Source organism: Poecile atricapillus, chromosome 1 (genome assembly GCF_030490865.1).
Source record: "Poecile atricapillus isolate bPoeAtr1 chromosome 1, bPoeAtr1.hap1, whole genome shotgun sequence".
NCBI lineage: Eukaryota > Metazoa > Chordata > Aves > Passeriformes > Paridae > Poecile > Poecile atricapillus.
Window position 1 is genome coordinate 151,183,582 of NC_081249.1, and position 23,178 is coordinate 151,206,759.

The window sequence follows — 23,178 nt, forward strand, 5'->3', positions numbered from 1 at the left end:
CTTGAAAATGAAAGATTTGTCAAAATTATAAACTCCTCTTTGAAACTTACTAGAAAGTGTTAATATGAAAACTAAAAATTAAAAAATACTGTGTATACATCCAAAAACTACAGCTGGAAAACTCCTGGATAATAGTTTTAATATCCTTCCCACTTGAGGCAAAACTGTAAAAAGTCTGCACATGATTTTTGAAAAACATACAGGCGCACAAAGTATCACTAAACTTTCAACTAAAAAAAGGTGATGAATATGCACTATAATGTTTTACAGACCCTTTCTTTCTGGAAAAGATCATCAACTTGTGCTTTAGGGAGACTGTTATCAGACCTTTATTTCTACAACAGAATCCATAGCTTTTCTCAGAAAATCTGAACATGAGGAGCATACAGGCAAATCTCTCACTGACATTTTAAAATATTTTGTCCTATCTTGAGTAATAGTTAGCAAAGAAAAGAGTATTGAAGTGTGTCAAGCCCAATAAGCCACTGTCTTATTAAAAACATCTGAGAGCACAAACCTGAGACCCAATCTTGCCCTTCTGAGTGGCAGTGTGGATGGAAAAAGAAGAGACTGAACTCAAAACTTCAAGAAGGGCTAACACCCACCTCAATGAACTTCTGATCTTGGTGGTTCTAAGAAGAGAAAAACAAGGCTCTTGCAAGGAAACAAGTACACAGGAAACTTCTGTCCATTTGTGTGCTTTATTTGTCCTGTGAAACTGATCCAGTATGAAGCACTGTTTTATAATTTTTTTTAAAATTCCCCTTCTTGAATACCAGGATGGTGAACTCCTTCAGAAATAACTCACATAGAAAGCTCCTGCATGTTGTTCTTTTGGACTTCAATGTGCCAGAAATTTGCTCAGTACCTATAGGAGTAAAGACAGATTCCTTCCTTAGTCAGTTAAGAGAAAAATTCCTAGGTACAGATTCCCTGGGGGTGAGGGAGAGAAAAAGACAAAACACAAGGTATTTTTGAGTCATTAAAATACCTACTAAACCTCCCCCACACTACCCCCAAACTTCACAGGCTTATATACATAAAACAAAACTTGTGCTCTTCACTTTCACCCCCTCTCAAAATCCCCTAACCATTTTTTAACTGTTAACTTGGGATTGTTGTTTTTAACAATCAGATAGTGACAAAACACATACACCAATTATTATCTCAGAATCTGGCTATTTACTGTAATAGCCATTATCCTCTTACCACTTGGGCTTTACCAGCTTTGCATTATATTATTTTAAGCCCCAAAACAACAGTTTTCACCAAATCTCCACATCACTGTAGGTGTTTTAGTCACATCACTAGCACATAGCGAATTCATAAAAAACACTTAATTTTACAGGTGACTGTAACAGGCATAAGAATTGAAAGCTCCACCTTTCAGCCTCTGCATTTTTGTCTTTGTTTAGAATGCTTGAAGAAGCCATCCGGAAGGAAGAAAGATTATGAGTATCTCGAAACTAGCTGTTTGACAGAGACAGAACTGCTGATAATGAGTGGGTTGTGTCTGTCTTTTTTGGCTGATCACAACAGAGGTCTGAAGCAAAACAGAAACTCTTGATATGTTTGTGTAAAGCAGCAGTAGCATAAGGGCGGGCAGCAGGAGTTCAGCTGAAGTTCAGGGCAGATGCTGCCATTAGTTTACACTGCAGGAAAGTAAAATTGCTTCCGGATTTACCTCTTCCTCCCAACATCAGCGCTGAGCCATGCTGTGGCGCAGAGTCACAATGTCAGTAGGGAAGCAGTCTTTTAGCAGGATGCCACGTTCACGATGGCAGTCCAGCTCTTCAATAAATCCGTACCAGTAGATGACTAAGCCAGGGCCAAATCTATCAAACAAAAAAGAAAAATGAACTTATGTAACTTTGTTAGGGGAATTTCAATTTCCCATCTCTGTGATTCCAACACAAATCTTGTAACTCCACTGCAAAATTGGAGGGAGTCTTTAACCTCCATTTAATTTCCAAATTTTGAATGTGCAATTGATCGATGTCAACAATACCTGATTCCATGAATAAAAATGCTAGAGACTCATAAAATCTACATCAGTTTCAGTTTCTTCTTCTGAATATTCTGCATGTGTCAGTAAGAAATACCTATGTATTAAATACTATGTAACATTCAGTAACAAAACGTCTTTTGACATGCACCCTGTTCTTTCAGATTTGTGTGTGCAGACATGAAAGACACAAGGGTTTACACATGTCCCAGTTCACTCAAATTACAATACCATGAAGATAACAATGAATCCTTAAAGTATAATCTCTGCAATGAGCTATTATTCAGGTAATTATTAACATAAAGCACAATTCAGAAGAAACAGAAAGTTTGTGTTGTAATGGCTCTGAAATGTGCCTCAGGAATTCCTCAGATACTGCTAACTCTGACTGATCCCCACTAGGCAATCTCAGGAAGTAGCCCCATGGACTATTTTACCCATCAGGAAGTTCAGACCTTCAGGCTGGGTTCATAAAGAAGTAATCACTATCAATCACTGTGTACTGCGATATGTTTTGCACATCAGTTTCACGTTTTTCCTACTGAGAGCACTTAATTAAAGGGCAGCACTACTTCTGGTGTAGTGTTGCAGGAATTTTACAGTGGAATCATAAATTATGAATGTTGGGTTAGTAAAAGGATGTCTAAAAACAGAACTGCTTTCTGTAGTCTAACATTACAGCAGTCTGTACAACATTAGGCCAAAAAGCTTTTTCTTCCCTTGATTTATTATATGCTGTAGTGAACTTGCCAAAACCAACAGTGCAGGATGAGCTGTTAGGTACCGTCTGTACAAGAAAAAGTTCAATAGAATGTCATGTAATGGTTTATATGCAGAGTTGTACTCAGGACTCAAGCAATATGGTAGCCAATTTTTGTTAACGTTTAATTATAATAAATATGTGCTCGGGAGAGGCATGGTAACCTAAATGTCCACTGAGCACACAGTAAAAGCACTCAAGGCCATGGGTAGTGCCAGACTGGCTTCATGAGGGTGGTTTCTTTCCAACAATGCAGAGAAAACTCTATTTGATGTGCTCCTGTAATGGAATAGGCATCAAAGGATGAAGAAACCCCTGTGGCTTCCTCCTGCAGTTTCAATTAGATGCGGTACTCTTTTGCCTGAAACTGCTGCAGAGCATTGTAACATTTTGGTCTATGGCTACTACTCTTCAACCTCCAAGTGGCTACAGTTCAGTGGCAGAGTAAATTACCCTCAGCATAGATGAGGCCACACTGGCAAATACGCTTTTTGCAACTGAAAGGTGATATTCGAAAGTTGAAAGGTTAAAACTCTGACACATCTGGTTGTACTAGTAACATATCCAAACACGTCTGGCAATAAATACAGTACAGAATAAAAAGTGGCTGCTATGAAGAACAATGCTGCCTGTACCAAATTCCTAATTTTGTCTGGCTGGCAAACAACTTCAGCTTCTATGGATTTCTTTCCACTGTCCTTTGCTTAAGCTTCTTGTGGGGCCAAAATGTGCAGAACCTCACTATACCCACAAGCCTGGAGACCCAAGCAGGAGCGAGGAGCCAAGGCAAGTGAGGCCAAGGATTGATGCTCACAGCCTCTGGTGAGAGACAGTACCAGTTTGCTGATCCAGGAGGGGCCCCCACTTTAGTTACTTCACAGACTATGCATCTGCTCCAACATCAAGCAAATACAGAAATGGGTAATTGGGTGGGGATGTACTTACATACTAACCAAAATTATTTTAAAAGCAAAAATCCCCAGAAAATAGGGAGCAGAACTTACATTTCTAATGGGCTATTTTGTGCAAGGCAGAAGGTACAAAATGTATGCAAGTAGTTACTCATTATGAGCACATGTGCCAGGTAAAATCCTGATGCTAATGAGCAGCTGCTCACCCAAGTTCTGAAGGGCTCATTTCAGTTTGTGGCAGTCTGAATCCCCCATCCACCATAAAATGAATGTGGCACTGTGCTTAACTAATTTGTTTAGTTATTTTTTGAAACTGTAATTTTAATTAAAATTACTATTTCAAGACACCTCAAAAGGCTAATTTACATCTTGTGAGCAAATCACCTCAGCTCAAGCACACTTTTTGAGGTACGTAAAAATTAATGTTCAGAAAGACCAAATTTGATAATAAAATTATAGACAAGAACATCTGCAGACTGTTAATGGCAGGAGCAAGTACATCTTTGGCATGAAAACATCCATCAATCCTGCTTCTGACTGTGGTGTTACAGCAAAGCTGTTTGCCCTGTGCTGCCTAGGTTGCACTTTTTCAACTCTGTTGTGTCATTCGTTCTTTTATAGCTCTATATCATAAAGCTCATGTGTATGAACACATAAAAACCCGTGCCATACTTTTGTTTGCTGCACTTAAGTGCAGTACTTAAGACCAAAATTAAGTTGTTGGCACATTAAGCATTTGCCACTGACTATCAGGAACTCCTGCTGTTAAGTGCTAATTTCTCTCTCATTAACGCCCAGAGTTGGCAAACCACAAACAATGCCACTGGTTAATTACTGCTGCCTTAATTTGAAAAGACACTTAACCTTTTTGTGTAAGGAGATGAGATAGGGAAATGTAACCTAAAAGTAAGAACCATACTTTAAAATTTGACTCCTTCCCAAGTGGAGATATGACAACCTGAGGAATGAAAGTCAGTGCTATGAATTACAAAGTCAAGCTACAAATTGATTTCTTGTATCAGTGGTAACATCGAACGAGTTAAGTGACTGACTATGGTTTGCACAGGAGAGCGAACTAAAATGACAGAATGCATACTTGATATCGCTATGGAAAGGGGATGCGTTCAGTAGCTCTGAGGAGCATAGAAAAGCTTTGAATGTACCAATTGTCTCTAAAACGGTATAGGTACAAGATAGGCCAGGTTCTCTTATTTGAGATTAAAGACATGCTGGAGAAAGTTTTGGCTTAAATTGAAAATCAACCTTAGAATGCAACAAACTATTGGACTCCTATGGATTTTCTTCTTGCTTAGAAAATTGTATAAATCCCTGAAAATATGCTTGTATTTCTTCTCCCCGTCTTCTTAGGTGTGAAGGAATGCGTCCAAAAGTTACACAAAACTGCTATTTTAGCTTTTCCAGTGAAAGCACTGCTTTTAGAACTTTACTTTTATTAGGGGTTTCTTTTTAAAGTTGAAAACAAATTCAAGTAACTACGGCTTGGTTGATTACATGCAGTAAAAATAGAATGAGGAGGAAATACAGAGGCAAGCTTCCTTCAGAACATAATAAACATAGCAAGTGAAAATCATCCACACAGGTTGCAGCAGTTTACTTAAAAATTAACCAATACATAGGTAGCTACCATTACCTAAATCCTGGTTTAGTCAATGCCCAGTTCTGACAGCAGAATTGTGACTGATTACAAGGCAGCCAAAGCCAGCTCAGCTGCACTTGGGGTGTGAGCACCAGAAGTGCCAAAAGGGAGGCACACAAGCTTCTGACTCCAAGGCATGGCAAGAAGAGAGCAGCATTACAAAAACTCATGGATTGCTTTAGCCCAAATTTAGGCTTGATATAGATGACTAAATTTAGTCTCAGTAATAAAGGCAGCACATGGTGTCTTTCAAAGAAATAACTGAAGCATTTGAGATAGAAAAATACAGTTTAAGTATAGTTAAATATAGTTGCAGTCTCAACAAGTTCTTTAGATAAAACATCTGACAATACTATTTGATCTAAGTAAGTCAGGTTTGCACTAATTTCAGATTGTTCAGAGGAACACTGTATTGGTTAACCATATAATTTCAAATAAATTTTGAAAGAAAACCATAGCTGAAGTAGTACACTCATAATCCTGAGACACTGAGTTGTGTTTTGGAAAGGAGTTTCACAGACATACTATGTAAAGCCAGAAGGTAAAATTCAGACAACACAAAGCTAAATGCTTCTTTGTCTTAAGAAAAAAAATCACCAGCAGCAACAACAAACTAAGGGATCACTTTAAAAAAAGGGAAAGAAAACAAGTAAGTAAAATATGAATCTGGATTTAACTTGCCCTCCAGTTGAACCAGTTTTTTGCTATAACAGAGAAACACTTTTATTTATTTATCAAAGTGGCCTAGTAGGCTCACACATATTCTACTTCATTTCAAGAGAAACTACTTTCTAGTAATGTCTTTTCTTCTGGAATGTCTGTGTGAGGTCCATACTAGCTTCTAAGGATTTGCCTAGACATGTGGCTGTTGTGAGGTGATTTTTTTCACCATCACAAAGTCTTGCATGTGCTTTTATGAAAAATGCATTTTCAATACACTGCTTGATACTGAACAGAAATATGAAAGAACTTAGAATCGTTTTTATATAAATGTTCATTTATTATTAGTCTATTTCTTATAGATGTTCTATATGCATCTCAGCATAATGCAAATTATTTGAATTCCAAAAGACTCTCATAAGAAAATGCTGGCATATGAATTACTATTTCTAATATGCATGCACTTAAACATATATTTTATCAAATGGATTCATCCATCATCAATGGATTCATGTTACAAAAGTGTAAGTCTACCTGGTTGGTGATTTTAATTATGAAAGTCACACCTGAATGTGTCTTTTAAGGACTGCATTTTGGTCCCCCACTTTTCAATGCCAGCTAAAAAGCTGGCTTTTTCTCCTTGTTTTTCTTTTTAAGTATGGAGAAAACCAGAGCGTTACCATTTGCACAGCACTACTTGTTTTTTGGGAAAAGGGAATTACAAAATTGCACAAATGAGTTATTACATTCTAAGTCAATTTAACATCATTCTTCAGAATCACAGTTGTGAGTAAACAGGCTTTACTTCTAGTACTAATAAACCTTGAAGATAAAATAATTAACCCCCCCATAATAATACATAGTAAGTTTACTGTTTAAGGACACTCAGCTTTATTTTAATGCACTTGTAGACGTCTCATTTGTGTCAGCAGAAGAAATTTAAGAATTGGCAGAGCTAGGCTAATAGGCAACAGCTACAGACCATATTTTCAAATAAGGTCAGTTGGCATAAGTCAGCCAGCTTCCTTATGTCTAGACCAGTTTACTACTGCTGATGACACAGCATTATATATCTTGGCAAACATTTAAGAGCCAATGCTCAGAAATGTACTTCGATTAGCAAGAAACTTTCCACTTAAAGAGCTACTGCAGTCCTAATTCAGAATAGTTTATAACAAGGTATTTTTTTCTACCATTCATTTACACAGAGTTTTAAAATCAAATATAGGTACTTGTGCATGAAGACAGTGCATGTTAAAACTCTGAATGCAATTTAAAGATAACGGTGGGATTTCATCATTCCTGTCAGTTTTCCAATCCTCAACACAATTTTGTGATCTAGTGACACACACACAGCACCTAATTACTTTGACTTCACCAAATCTGGTTGAAAGGAGTAAAAAATCCAGTACTTAGCAAATCAAGTAACTGAATGGTAATTTTTGCTTTAAAAATCTGATCCTTAACCTGTAATCCATAAGGCTGCAATATTTTTGTGCCCAACTCTCTTAAGCTACTTAACACAGACTTCCTACAGTAGCAAGTGCAAAAAATAAAATAAAAAAAAAGTAATTCTTGCAAGTGTGGCTCAAGAAAGTTTAACAAGTTTTGATCACATACTCTTAATAGGAAACTTGTCCATGGCATGAACAAGTACTACATCATACCTCACACACAGACAAGCAGCATAATGCGTCTCAAGGATCCAGGCATCCGGTTCACGCTGCTTAAGGTAAAATTAAGCAAGTAAAACCTAATCTGCTTTAAGCTTTGATGTTACCACAGTAGTTGGGGGAAGTCTTATTTTTACTGAAGACAAGGAAAAGACCAAAGCCTACTAATATTTTGTGAGACTCCCATGTACAAGGAGGTTTTGACTTAAAATTTCTTTGGGCTGATAAAGGTAGGCATTTCCATGAATGCCAGGGACTGATATATGTAGTTGATGTGGAAGTTAGAGCTGTCAGGTGAAAAATAGGTGGATGGAAACTAATATCAGGCTTCTCTCTCTACAGTTACACCTCACTCAGATATGATTAAATCTTAATGAACTTCTTTTTCACTAGTTATCTTTTTACCTCTGCAATGAGACTGTTGAGGCTTCAATCAAAAAGTAGCATTTCATCAAGCTTATAATATGATTTAATTGCTTTTGGCATTTTGAAAAATAAAAACAAATCAAATGATATTTATGTGGACATAAGGGGGCATTTAAAATATTTTAGAATTTTTCACAGTACAGTTTTAAATGCGTATTAATAGACTGCACCAGAAACTGTGCAAGTCACTGTCATTAAAATATTATAAATACAATATAACTTTTAGCTGCATAATACATTTTTAATAAACAAACTGTCGAAACACATTCTTCACTTACACTTCTTCATTCAGATCTGAGTACTGTTCTCCAGGCAAATAAAGGATTTTTATAATCCTCAGTGACAAGTTAGGCTTTTTTTCTAAATACAGTTCTCATGGAAATTAACTTTTAAAAACTATGATTAAATAACATTAAGGCTACAGTGATTTACAAGGATCAAGGCTTTCTAAGTGAAGACTGATGCAGTGAGTGAGAAAGAAAACATACTGGCTTCAAGGCAGCTTGTCATTAAGAGGGGAGAGCCTTGAGTGAACTTTGAATCTCTCAATTTCTGTTGGTTCATGTCCTAACATCTACTAAAATACACTTTTGTTTTGTTTTGTTTATTAACAGTATTCCAGATGCTCAACTCTCAAGTGGTTGTGTGTACTTAAGGTACAACATGTTTTTTCTTTCAGTCTCAGCATGTTCAAAAATCAGGTTGATGATTTCTTTGCACATTAGATTGTAAGGTTTTGTGCTCTAAAGACACACTACAAGGTGACCCTATGCCTGCACTGCAGGATTGGGCTGATGTACTGAAAATTAACATGATACTCATACCAACATTTTAGAAAAGAGATTTTTAACCCTTATGTTGCTGGATTGATTCACAGAAATAATGGCCACAGTTTTTTCAGAAAATCACAGAATGGTTTGGGTGGGAAGGGACCTTAAAGATCATCTTCCAAGCTCCTGCTGTAGGCAGGGGTGCCTCCTAGATCAGGTTGCTCAGTGCTCCATCCAACCTGACCTTGAACACTCTCAGGGATGGGCAATCCACAACCTCTCTTGGCAACCTGTTCCACCGCCTCTCCCCCTTTAATGCAGTCCACAATGTACTTGGCCTTCTGGGCTGTGAGTGCACAGTGATGGCTTTTTCTGGCTCTGGTGGGGATCACTTGGGTATGCATCTCAGAAAACTGTATTTTGGCTGTCTGGGAAGACAGTTCCAGCATCTGGCTAAAAGGCCAGATAGTGTTCCAAGTATGTTGTTTGGTAACTTGGAGATAAATGCAATATTCTCAGAAATATAAAGATTCTACATTAGTTAACCATTTCAATACAGGGCAAAGTGACTTCAGGCACCTTGGATAAGGGACATAACAAAGCAAAAGAAGCTCAGCCAAAATACCCTAAAATCTAAAAGGCACAATACAATAAAAACATTTAATATCTTTTTCAGAAGCTTCAAAATTTTCATTCTGGTGGAGAAAGTCTAATATTCAATTCTGTATTCGGTGTAGCATCATTTATTTGTCTTTCATAACTCAGGGTCAGCACATCGTTTTACTGTCCACTGTTTTGCAAGTCCATTAATGTGTTCCTGTTCCAAACAGCAACACCATTCCAATCCTACAATATGCAGTTTGAGCATTAGTTTACTAAAGCAGTGCTGCTTCTATTTTAAATTGTGCTACTTGTATTTACCAGTTAATACCTTGTAAGAATGGCAGAACTCTTTGAATAAGCAGGAAACAAAGATGGTCGCTTGCACTGCAGAACTGTTCCACATATTGTTGCTGAAAGCATCACTTTCTGATTAAATCCAGGCAAGGAATGTTGCTTCTTGAGGTACTTGCTTGTTACTCAGTTTCCCTTAGAAAACATTATGCCATTAGTTTGCTCTCCAGAGACTGTGGATGCAAGGGCACTATTGTTTGATTCTGCACATTTGAAGATGTGGATCAGTGTTGAGAGGAGTTACTGAGGTTATTTCAAACATTTTGTTAAACTCACAGCAGCCTTCCCAAAGGAATGCTTGGCTGAAAACTGCCTCTTATCCTGGGTGACAGAGAACATGAGAAAAGCCTTTGAGTACTGTTAGATTGAAGTCCAGGCAGCCACAAGTGCTGGTCAACTCATGTTGCCACTAGGTGATTAACAGTTGTTTATTTTTAGGGCTGAAAGTAACAGGCCATCCTAAGGCCAGTGCAAGATGATATCTGAATAATCTGTGAGTGCCCCATAGTTTGCAGCAATCTTTTCTTTCTGTGCAGCTGTTTATCTGGTGTCAGTGCTCACCAGAAAGACAGGATATGCCAAAAGTGCATTTAACCAAGGAGGCAGAACTGTTTTTACAGAATTAGATTTTTGTTTAATAACTATTATAAACCAGAACCAAACTAATCAGAAAAGCTGCTCAACAAATTTTGATAGCAGAAATATTGATAAATAAAGGCACTATGTATGTTGATAAATAAAGGCACCTGTGTGTTTACTATTTGCTGAGCATAAATCTCGTAGCCAGCATTAAAGCTATCTCAAGACATTTTGAATGAATTATTAGACAATTCAGTATCTTCAAATCCTTATACACAAATATGCAATAAAAAAAACAATGTAACAGATGAATTAACAAATGGAGGACAGCTCATTTGTGCTTCCAACTTCCCAGATCAGAGAATTAGAAGACCAGATAGTAAATCATACTGAGTATCTCCCCACAACACTGCTTAGCAGTTAACTACCAAACACACTATTGCCCATAACTGACAGGCAGAAGCATTTTATGTGTGATGCTGTACTTAAATTTACTGTCTCTCAAAATGTAAGTCACCTACCTGTATTAAGCAGGGAACAGATGAAAAAGGAAGTGGTATCTCTGCTACCCATTACTGTGGCACTTGATGCCCACCCCGAAGGAAGGCAAACACCTCCTCTGACCCTGAATATTCTTACTGCCTTTGGAATCCACTGGCAAACTTTAATTTAAGTGTGCCTGGTACACACTTATTTTTAATGCCTGAGGCTCCTCAGCTTGTCTTTCAGTTGATTCATATATCCAGTGTCTGTTCAATCCAAACTGGTCCCACCCCACTTCATATTTGAAAATAATTTGGGATTTAGTTGTTATTCAGAAAGGAGTGCATCCTGAAATATACAAGTCTTACGTATCACCTGCAAAATATCCAGTCTCCCAGAAGAGATATTTTCACATGGTGAAAGCTGGAGACTGTTTCAGAGACTCAAGGAGACCACGAAGGCAATCTGTAGTGTTACCTTCATTATTAGGTGAACTAAGTGCATAACTGCAGATGAGCAAAGAAATCTATTTCCCTTTTCTGTCTTCTCTCTTCTTAACTATTTATATATCTACACATAGAGCTCTACCACATGCACCTTCTGAAAACTTCATGCTATTTAAATTTATTTCTAAGTTAGTTACTCCTTCTCAGTGTATACCAATACTAAACCAAATTGCATTTCAGCTTTCTTTGCTTACTGTGCACTGAACTTTTCTGGGCTCACCATCAAGGTACAGAATTACCCTCAAAAGGAAGATATAAAAATATACATGGCAATGTACGTGAGCCCAGAAGGAGGGAGAGGAAGAATCAGAAGAAAATGTTATCACTTGTGAAGCTTTAAAAGTAATGGCAGATTGAGTTAGCCAGTCACATATTACAATCCATGCCTGATGAGAACAGAGGCAGAAGTCTGCAAGAGTGTAAAACCACCTAGTATTAACATTTTTCTTCACAGAAATATATGTTGAAAAAAAGTGGAAGACAGCTGGACTACATATTCTTGTGTCCCTTCCCTTCCCTTCCCTTCCCTTCCCTTCCCTTCCCTTCCCTTCCCTTCCCTTCCCTTCCCTTCCCTTCCCTTCCCTTCCCTTCCCTTCCCTTCCCTTCCCTTCCCTTCCCTTCCCTTCCCTTCCCTTCCCTTCCCTTCCCTTCCCTTCCCTTCCCTTCCCTTCCCTTCCCTTCCCTTCCCTTCCCTTCCCTTCCCTTCCCTTCCCTTCCCATGCAATTGTTAGATTGCTAGATAAATGAATATTGTAGGTTGGCAGACATCTAAGGACATCAAAGACAACACCAGCAGTCTCATTTTAAACATAACAGAAGTGTGACCTATTGAGCTCCTAGTCCTGTTCAATTTCTGTTCCCTTTAAAACAAAAGCAAAACTAATAGAAAATAAAGTAACAACAAGAAGGAAAATAAACACCACTTTTCCCTTCAAAGATATATAAGTTTGAGTAAGGTGGCTTGAAACATGAATAATGAGTTTTACCAACCTTTCTGAGACTTGGCTAACTTCCACCTGAGCACAGTCACTTTGTTGTTTTTTGGTTCTTACATTGCATAAAAGCTCAGAGTAAGTAAATTATGTGATAAGATTAGTATCTGTTCTGACCAGCTGTCTCTCCCTCTCCCTTGTTAGCCAAAAATAGCAGGTTTTTTGTTCCTTAAAGTGCTTATTTCCAGTCCTTATATTTGTGATTGCAATATCAAAAAACACCATGCATCCAAAACGTACGGAAGGACAGTAGTTTAAAATGGTTCCTGAATTCCACAGGAACCTCTCAAGAAAGCTGTCTCTCACAGAAATCCACTTGTCAGGAACAGCCATAATGGCAGCTTAAGGAGAGGTGATGACATAAGGTTTTCATCTGCTCCGACCTCAGTACACATTATTGAATATGTTGAAGACACCTTCAACTTGAACCGAGTAATGGAAGACCAACACAGACAATAAAAAGATTCTTGTCAGTCCCCTCAGTTTATGGCACTCTTGCAAAAGAGGTGGGGGTCTTCCTGTTACACCATGTCTGTTCAAGTTACACCATTATTAACTGGAAAGCATAAAATACCCCAACCAAACCCCAAAAACACACAGCAAAAAGAGGAAAATAGAGTCAATAAAAAAGAGGGAAGAGAGAACAACTCCATCTCATTTAACACTCAGAGAACATTTACACAATTTCAACTACTTCAACTTCTAGGATCTCTCCGTATCAACTACTGACTTATGCCAAAGATTTCAAAATGTCTTTTTGTACATTTGAAGTATCACATTTTTACAAATCAGTATTTCTATGCTGGAGGCAACTTTGTAGGCTTGTGCACAGCAGACTAGTATACCTCAGTTAGATATTACATATTACTACACACCGATACAAACACACCCATCAAGTCTGGCACCATCCTTCTGAAGAATGAGATGAATTCTCAATGGTATTTAGAGCTTTTCAGTACTAAGTCCTTGTTATGCAGAATGACCCAGTGACAAAGTTATTTTCATCAGGCTAAATGATGCAAACTGATTATCACCTGAAATAGTGTGGTATATTCTGCCCTGGTTACAAAAACAAGCTGCCCAGCCGCAAAAATCAGCTGCCCTAAAGTCCCTCCCTGCTCAGAAGTACACATCAAGATGTATAACTTGATGCAGGTCTACATACATTTTTTCCCTCAAGCCTCCCTAGGCCTAAAGCACTAAGATAAACTGCTAAAGGAAAACTTGCACAGGTATTGCATTTTTGCTGAGGGCAAATAGGACTTCCAGTGTGAGGTCAGAATATCTCTGTTTCCACAGTTGCTAAATCCACATTAACATTTTTAAAAGCCATTTCTAAAGCCATACCAATAGATTAAGCATTATTTTTAGTTAAGTTCAAAGAGAAGAAGAAGTACAGCTTTGCCTGTTCTACCTGATTTCACTATGGCAACAGCAGAAAAATGGTAAATTCAGGAGATTAAGAGAACTATAATTCCAGCTGAACTAGCAAAAATAAGAATTAAAAATTAATTTATAATTTCTTGATTACCTACAGGCACTTTTGAACCATTCTTTAATTAAAAAAAAAATTAAGTCAGACCACATAGAAAATGATAGAAACGGTACAGAACAGCTTCTCTTTGCTTAAATAATGTTTCCACTTTAATGTACTTATTTGCTCTCATTTGCTTAACACCACCAGTGTTTAGTACTGTGCAAATTTATGGAAATCTGACTTTAAAGAGCTTTGTGATTCTGAGTGATTTTTTAATTTTTGATATACTTAAATTGAAGTGCCTTGATCAGATTCTGGAATAAATGAAATAAAACTCAGTAGCATGTAATGATGTCTTGTGCCATGCTGTGAGGTAATATAGGCAGTAACATGTCATCACTTTGGGTAAAATAATCTGAATGCTTTCATTTTGGTTTACTTTGCACAGAAGTCTGTCCTGTGACTATAAAAAACTATAAATAAAACCTAGTAAAACTTCTTCCTCATGGGCATTTAAAGACAATTGCGCAATTGCAGAATACCTTACTTATATATTGCAGGAGCTGCAAGATTTATATTAGAAGAACCCAAACTGTGTTCCACTTTTTAAAAAATGAAACAAACCCAAACCAGATACTATATTTAGATTGCTACTGTGTAAATACATAATAAAAAAAAATAATAATAAAAAAAAAATAAAATCACAGAATGGGTCAGGTTGGAAGTGACCACAGTGGGTCATCTGGTCCAACCTCCCAGCTCAAGTAGGGTCATCCTAGAGCACATGGCACAGGATTGTGTTCAGGAAGTCCTTGAGCATCTCCAGTGAGGGAGACTTTATAACCTCTCTGAACAATCTGTTCCAGTGCCCAGTCACTCACACAGTAAAGAAGTTCTTCCTCGTGTTCAGGTGGAACTTTCTGTGATTCAGTTTCTGCCCGCTGTGTTGCCTGGTACCTGGAAGGAGAGCCTGGATCCATCCTCTTACACCCTCCATTCAGATACCGACAGACCTTGATGAGGTCCCCTCGCAGCCATCTCTTCTTGAGGCTGAACAGGCCCAGCTCCCTCAGCCTTTCCTCCTGAGAGATGCTCCAGTCCCCTCATCATCTTCAGAGTCCTCCACTGGATCAGTTCCAGTAACTCCCTGTCTCTCTGTTACTGAGGAGCCCAGAACTGGACACAGCACTCCAAGTGAGCCTCACAGGGCTGAGCAGAGGGGCAGGATCCCCTCCCTTGACCTGCTGCCAATGCTCTTCCTAAGGCAGCCCAGGATCCCATTGGCCTTCATGGCCATAAGGATCATGGCCAGCTTCCTGTCCCCAGGACCCCCAGGTCCTTCTCTGGAGAGCTGCTTTACAGCACGTCAGCTCCTAGCCTTCACTGGTACATGTGGTTACTCTTCCCCAGATGTAACAGAAAAATCTAATAAATCTAAATGAAAAATATTATAATCAAAAAGCAGACGTAGTGACAGCAATGGAAATGTTTAACACTTTTGATATTACTGTCTGGAAGCCATGACCAATCTAACATTTGTTGTCTTAAATAGTAAAGATTTAGAAATGAAACCAAAAGTTTTAGCAATTGCTTAAATGAACCACTTCTTTTTTTTACTGCAGGTAACTAATCTGACTTCTGTACATGATCTGCAACTGGAACATGCTCAAAGTATTGCTACAGCTTGGTTCAAACCTATGCATAGATATAAAGGTTGCAATAAAGAAATTGTATTTCCCTTTGCTTTCTTGGAGGAAGAAGCCAGCAATACATGTAACACTTGATCAGTAAAGGGACAAAGCAATGCAGCTAGAGAAAGGGCAAAATAATAATATGAAGTGTTGGGACAGAGATTTTCAGTACAAATCTAGAAATACTGTATTTTCTTGAAGACTTGTTTAGTCCTCATCTGGAAACTGCACACAGCTCAAGAAAGACACATAATAGCCAGATATGGAGCAAGGCTACTGCACTGTCCAGGAAAAAGAACAGTTCTTTATTGCATTGAGCTGGAGCTGATCTGGCTCTATCACTTCGGCCTGCGCCAGGAGTGGGTCACACCCCAGGAGCACGATGACCCGAGGTGTGACTAGAGCACTTGCTCTACGGCTTTTTGGCTGTCAGTCTGTGCTCTGAGGAGACAAGGAGAGGGAGACCTTTTGCATGGGAGAATAGAGGATTTATTGCTCTGGGGAATCTTGAGGGCAAAAGACAGAAAATGCGAGTGTGCAACAGCTGAAATAGGGAGGCGGTTCAAAGGGAGGGTACAAAGAATCAGCTAATCAGAGATATCCTAGGGAGGGTAAAAGGCAGGGTTCACAAAATCATCATCCAATGAGGGAGGTAGGGGAGAAAGTTGTGTCACATGAACTAATCAAATGTCGAAGCTTAGGGGATTTCCGAAGAGGCATTCCAAGCATGCGGTGGGCCTAAGAGAGACTGACAGGAGACTCAGGGTAGATTGACAACGTGGGGTTGGAAGGGTCTCATTTGGACCAAACCATCAACATGGGCAATAACAGAACATACCATTAACAAGAAACATACTGCAACAGTTCTTCATAGGATGAATGAAGAAATGAATTTGGTCTTTCCAGCCTAGGACAAGGTACTGTCCTCCACCAACACACCAGGGAGACTAATGCACTGGGTCTAGAAAAAACTTCCAGTGAGACCAGTGGGACCTTTAAATTATTTTAAAATTCCACTTGGTATGTTTAACAAATAGGTTATAAGATATGGTGTTTATCACAGCTGGGGATTAGACACAGTGACAAAACCTTACACTTTTCTGAATGTAGTACATAAAACTAGTAATAGAAAATGCTCTCTCATGCAATCTGGAATGATATCACCACTGCTAACAGAATTAAACAGACTCAAATGTCTTTTTTCTGCCTAAGGAAAAAAGACAAATGTCTGTATAATATGACATATATTTATAAAACAAGATACCAGAAAGTCACCCAGAATGCAGGAAAAGAAAGAGTTTAAAAAAATGTAAGATTAAAATAAATCTTCTTTTGAAATGAACATTATGAATTTGAACCATGCTTATTTGCCCACAGACAGAGCTTAAGAATTTACTTTTCATAAATAATAATGGCTTGTCTGATTTTTATCAAAGTTAACATCTTCAAATTGCAAAGGTCCTCTACACTTGGAAGTTAAATACATAAAGACAGGGAAACTTTTCTAATTGAAGAAGTATTTGCAACTTTTCTAATTTCACTTTTTGTTTTTACAACATACCACTACCTCAAGCTCTTCTGGTTCAGTGTCATCCAGATTACTCCTGCCTAATCCTCAAGCCTAAAGAAAAGAGAACAATCAAAGGTACATTGAAAGAAATGAAACCACCACCAAACCTCAGAAATCTGTAATAGCTTCATCACTAGCTCCTTGTCCTAGTTCTCAGGGGAGAAAAAAAATAATCTTTAAGCAATACCCATGCCAATCACACACCATATTCCCCCCCTTTAAAAAAAAAATTAAAAATTTATGAATTCTTCTCAAGGTCCTGGTTGTAAAGTACATAGCTCATAAAAGGTTCCTGGACCAAGTGACCCTCTTATTATGTCTGTCCCACCTAGAGAAGTGGACTCATTGTGAATATTACAGTTCATAAAGCTCACAACAAATCTAATGGTAAGTGAAGGCACAAAACTCTCAATGGAGAGGTTGTGCCCGTAAACCAACTTCCTGGCAGAGGCAAAGCATGACAGGTGGAATGTAATGCAATCCCTGCCATCCCCAACAAGCTTGCCTGCAGTAAAAAAAGCTGAGTAGGGCTGAACAGTTTTTGCTTACAAATAGAACTAAATTTAACAGTAAAACTGAACAAAGCAATAGCAACTGAATCAAATGTGACAGCAAAAATCCCATTTTATGCACACACTTTATTACTGTTCTTAACTTAGTGTTTGTGTAGTGAGTGAATTTATGCTTCAGTATGTCTAAAACTGTATTACAGAGATACATACAGTAGTAATTTTCTTTAGTCACCTACCAACTGAATGAGAAAAAAGAGAGCAGCTATTCTAGAAGAAATGTACACTCGATTCCTTTGTTTCATCTGTCCAATCACAGAACAAAAAATATTTATTTTAAGGATGAGCTAAAATGTCAGATATCAGATTCAAAGTGTGAAGAAAGAACCATCTCTAACTACTTTCATATATTGCTTCTAGAAAGAATCCTCTTCATTACATTGTTTCTGGGATAATTAAAAAGAGGCATTAAGAGAGGAAAGTGACATACTCTCACTGTAGATTTTCTCTTTGTAAAGACAAAAATGTAGAAAGATATGTGAACCATAAGTGTGGTGTGAAACAACTGGACAATAATTGAAGCAAAGGTCCCAAATGTTAGAAAAGCAGAGCTAAATCATTATCCCCATTCAGCATTACTTGGCACTTGCCAACAAACTTGCAACAAAGGCTGATGATAATCCAACAGATACTAAATGATGGCACTCATATGTTAACACACTTTCAGAAATATAAATGATCTAAGACAAGTTATGTAAGGAGCAACCAACCACTTTTCCTGATTTTGTACACAGAACTTAGTGAGACAAAGTATGTATTTTAAAGATTTTTCCAAAAAACAAGAGAAACAAACTTAACGATTTTATTGTACTATCAGAAAGGTGAGTTTAAATATGAAGATCTCAATTTACAAGAAATATCTTTAACACTAAAATAACTTTGAAAATCCTTTACCTTTGTTAACTTAAGGATTTCCAGATGCACCTGACAAAATCAGTAATTCTCATGTTGGGCTAACTTATAGTTAAACTGTCCATGTAGTTTTAAATTTTGTATACTTTAACCACCTCTATATTCACTAGATTTTAACAATTTTGAGAGATTGTCAGGAAGACATGCTTGATAGTTCAAAGTTTTTTCATTACTAAAATGAAAATGATGAATTGGAAAATTAAATATCAGTTTTAAAAATAGTACTTCAAAGTAGAAACCAAACTGGTTTTGGTATATTTCTGACTTACCACTCTATGTTAACCAGGTCATCTTTAAACATATCTTTTTGCTGTCTTGCACATAGAGTAGATATTACAATTATAGAATCATACAATGGTCTAGGCTGGAAGGGACCTCAAAGGTCATCCAGTTCCAACTCCTCTGCCATGGGCAGGGACACCTTCCACTAGATCAGGCTCCTCCAAGCCCCATCCAGCCTGGTCTTGAACACTTCCAGGGGTAGGGCATCCACAGCTTCTCTGGGAAACCTGTTCCAGTGCCCCACCACCCTCACAAGAGCTCTTTTAATACTTACTAAGATAAACCTACTATCAGTTTGGAACCATTCTCTCTTGTTCTGTCATTTTATGCTCTTGTAAAAAGTCCCTCTCTATCTTTCAGGTACTGGAAGGCCACAATTAGATCACCATGAAGCCTTATCTTTTCCAGGCTGAACACTCCCAGTTCTCCCGTCCTTTCCTCACAGGAGAGTTTCTCCATCCCTCTGATCATCTTCAGGGCCCTCCTCTGGACTCTCTCCAGCAGGTCCATGTCCTTGCTGTGCTGGCTCCCCAGAGCTGGTGCAGCACTGCAGGTGGGGTCTCAGCAGAGCAGAGCAGAGGGGCAGAATCCCCTCCCTGCCCTGCTGCCCACGCTGCTCTGGATGCAGCCCAGGACACGTTTGGCTCTCTGGGCTGGCAGTGCCCATGGCTGGGTCATGCCCAGCCTCTCACAAATTAATGCTACCTTTAGAATAAGTGAGGGGTAAATATTTGGCTCTCAAGAATGGTCTTATGGGAAATGTGTATTATGTTTACTGTTATTTGATGATGAAATGTCAACAGACTAAAATATATCTTTAATAAATGAGTCCTTTCAAAAAAAGCATCAATAGTTTACCTGGTTTTAAAATACAATTTCACTGCAACACATTGAAAAACTAACACTAATGTAAAAGCTGTGCCATGTGCATTAGTCCATATTAAACCACAGCCTCCCAGCTCCTGGGAGGGTATTGTTAAAGGTCTGACAAACCACAGCTACAAGAAAATTCAGAGATCATAATGAAAATCTTTACTTATCACTTTGTGCCTAGATATAATTCACTGACTGTATTAAGGATAGGCCAATAACTCTGTCTTTGTAAGTTTAATATAAAACCATTAAAACAGATGGTATCTTAAAAAAAAAAGTAAGTAAACATTAAGGATGTTGTGAATACATACATATATATTACACAGAACTGTTTATATTATGGGGTGTTTTTTCACAACACGTGGGGGGCAAAATGGTTTTGATTACCTCACTAAAACACAAATGAAGAAATATTGACCATTCAGTCAGGAGTTGCAGGCATTGGACTGTATGATAGGGACCTTCCAAATACAATTGAAGAAAATGTACCTCATAAATAATGCTCTGCCCATTATGGCAGAGACAGTCAACTGACACTTCACAGGATGCAATATGAAAAAACAAGGGGCCCGCATGATGACATGAAAATTATTGCAGTAGTTCAAAATGAAAACATTAATGAACAAAAAGTTCTCTTTTCTCAATATATAATATTGTTTACTAGTTCAGATTTTTCCTCCTGTTTTGAAGCATTCCATCTCATTCATACTCCCTTACATGAATGGAAGGTAAACAGATGTACTAAAATCTCTCACGACACTACAGCATGTCTCAGTTGTTTATTTTAATTTCTGGCATACATTATGATCCATACTTAATGGATCCTCTGTTTTATGTATTTTAGTCATTGATCAGCAACTCCATTTGTATTTTATATCACAATTTGTTGTCAATGCAAGAAATGGGATGAGATGAAAACAAAGTTATATAGAATTACTAAATAACAGTTGATAATTAATTATATTTGCGATGCATGACTTGTCAGAATTAGATTTAACAGTAGGTAATGAATGCTTCTTTGTACTTTCATAAATTTGATAGAAAAAAAGGTTGACTTCAAAGATGAAAAATTTTTTGCAATTACCAGCTGCTAATCACATCTGAGGATTATTGGACTTTCTGACTAAGAAGCCAGGGATGACATTAGATGCCTCTTTATAGTTACTGTTACCAGTAACTTGGTGATCTCAGGTGGATCTTTAGTAAACAGTATTTCTAACAAAATCCTGTTGTAATGTTCTCAAAACTCAGCTTGGTCCCAGGGACTTACTTTTCCAGCTGTTACTCTTTATTGTGCAGACACCAGAGAAGCAATGCAGAATGAGCTGTACCACTCACTACTTGTCTGAGTAACATTCAGTTTCACATCAGACTCAAAATGAATAGTTTTAACATAGAAGTTAACCCCAACAAAAGAACTCAAATATGTTTTGATATAGCAACATTAAAATGTAGTAATTTTTGACCAAAATGAAGGTATTTTTGAAGAAATTTTTCAGTTTAGTGTGCTGAAACCTATTTCAACATTAAATAGCATTCCCCCTGATCCCCCTCCCCTTTCTTTTAAAAAGTTGGCATGTGGTTAGACTCCTTTAATTCCAATGAAGTAGTGAAGAAGAGTGAAGGAGGGGATATGATTCTCCAGCACCACAACAGCTATGCACATTAAATATAGAGCATTGCAGGACTGCAGTTGTTGCTTTATTAAAAATTACAGGAGGGAAAACATTTCAAGTTCACCCAAATAAATGATATATTCTCAGCTGGACTGAAGCAGACATTTCACTTTGACTTTTACAGCAGCCATGTTGAAACTTAGGAAAACTTTGTTCTCTGTCCAAAACTGCCACAAGCAGCCAACAAAAAAATTCCTCAACAAATTTTCTGGAGTGACAATGATGATTTTAAATAAAAGAAAGAAAAGTACTGTAAGAAATCAAAGAAACAGGTCATTTTGATATCAAATAACTGAAAGGAATGTTTTGGCAGAAATGAACTTATCTCTACCACAGTCTGATGAAGCTTTTCAGATTTTTAGTACTTGCTTATCTTTGTTAATATACTCAAGCATGCATATATATCTTCTGAGAGTTCTGCTTTAATGGCTCAGCTGACAGGATATGTTAAAAGACACCAAAAAATGAGCAGAAAGTTTGATCTCCATGAACAGTGCTATCCACATTTAGACTTCAAAAAGTGCAAGACTGATCCATACATTAAAACAACCCAAATTAAAAATGTGGAAAATAGACAAATCATTACACCACCCACCCCGCAGCACCTCAAACTGGAGGTAAGCTTCATAACAAATGAAACATATTCAGACAGACAACTTCTTCAACTCAATACTTACTTTCCAGTTTTCTGTCTTTTAAATTAAAGGTTGTTTATAAATTATATAAGAAAAGATTCCCAGGAAATAAAGTCAGAATAGCACTAACCTGATGATTTTTATATTGCTGTGGTAACATAAAAACCAGCACAGTTACAGATATGCTTACATATACATGAATAAATGTATATGCAGGTGAAAGAGAGTATGCTTATGATGGGACACTCTATATTAAAGTAACCTTGGCTAAATTTTGACTTTCCTCATGACAAGGCAAACATAGTGAAGACCTGAGTAACATTACAACCAACTCTGTGCACCACCCCTGCTTTCTAATCCAAACATTTTACCTTCTGGAGAATCCATGTTAAAAGAAATATGGTTTGATTTTCCATTCCTGCACATCCCTTCCACTAAATTTAAAGTGTAAATTTATTAAATTGATTGAAGAAAAACATAGGATAAACAGGAGTAATTTTCCCTTTTCAGAGAAAAGTGACTGCTTTCACAGATTTACCTGAATTCCACAAAGGCAAATACTTTCTTTTTAGAATTAAGATTCATTAGGAATACAATCCAATACATAAAAGAAATGTGAATATTTGTTCTGAGCTACTTTTTAATTTGTTTTGTAAACTGAACAGATCATACAAAGTTAATTTCAGTATAGCAGTTGATTCCATACATGCAGAATCAATACGAATATTGTAGTAAAACTTTTATTACAGAATAAACTGACTTTGGCAAGACATTGAACTGTGTAAAAAGAAAGCTGTATATTTTCTGAATGACTGACTTTTAAGAACAAAACAATACAGAAAACACTGTTAAAATGGGCATTTTTGTAATACATTTATAACTTGGCCAAAAATCAACCACTCTTCACTTCTGATACACTAACTGAAGTTCATTGCCAAATAGTTTTTTACTCTCACTAATCAGTTTGGAAAACTGGAATTTTAGGAGTTTAGAACTCCTAGCCAAAATTTTTAATTTGTTAGTCTGATTCAATCAATGATTCAAAACATTTCTTGTGGGCTATAACTTTCTTTCTTTCTCTTCTACTGAAAGTACCTGATTACAGAAAGTGCTTAAT

General features: G+C 37.4%; 1 protein-coding gene across 1 annotated transcript in view; it reads right to left on the reverse strand.

The window, feature by feature from the left end:
• Positions 1-682: 682 nt before the first annotated feature.
• The window catches only part of CDIN1 (CDAN1 interacting nuclease 1), a 123,965-nt gene continuing 101,469 nt past the window's right edge, over positions 683-23,178 (reverse strand). Inside the window, exons 11-12 of the mRNA XM_058827300.1 lie at positions 1,685-1,835; positions 683-868 (exon numbers count right to left, since the gene is read on the reverse strand). Of these exons, the coding sequence (XP_058683283.1) occupies positions 1,700-1,835 (136 nt within the window). The 3' untranslated portion in view covers positions 683-868; positions 1,685-1,699. The remainder of the gene's footprint in view (positions 869-1,684; positions 1,836-23,178) is intronic.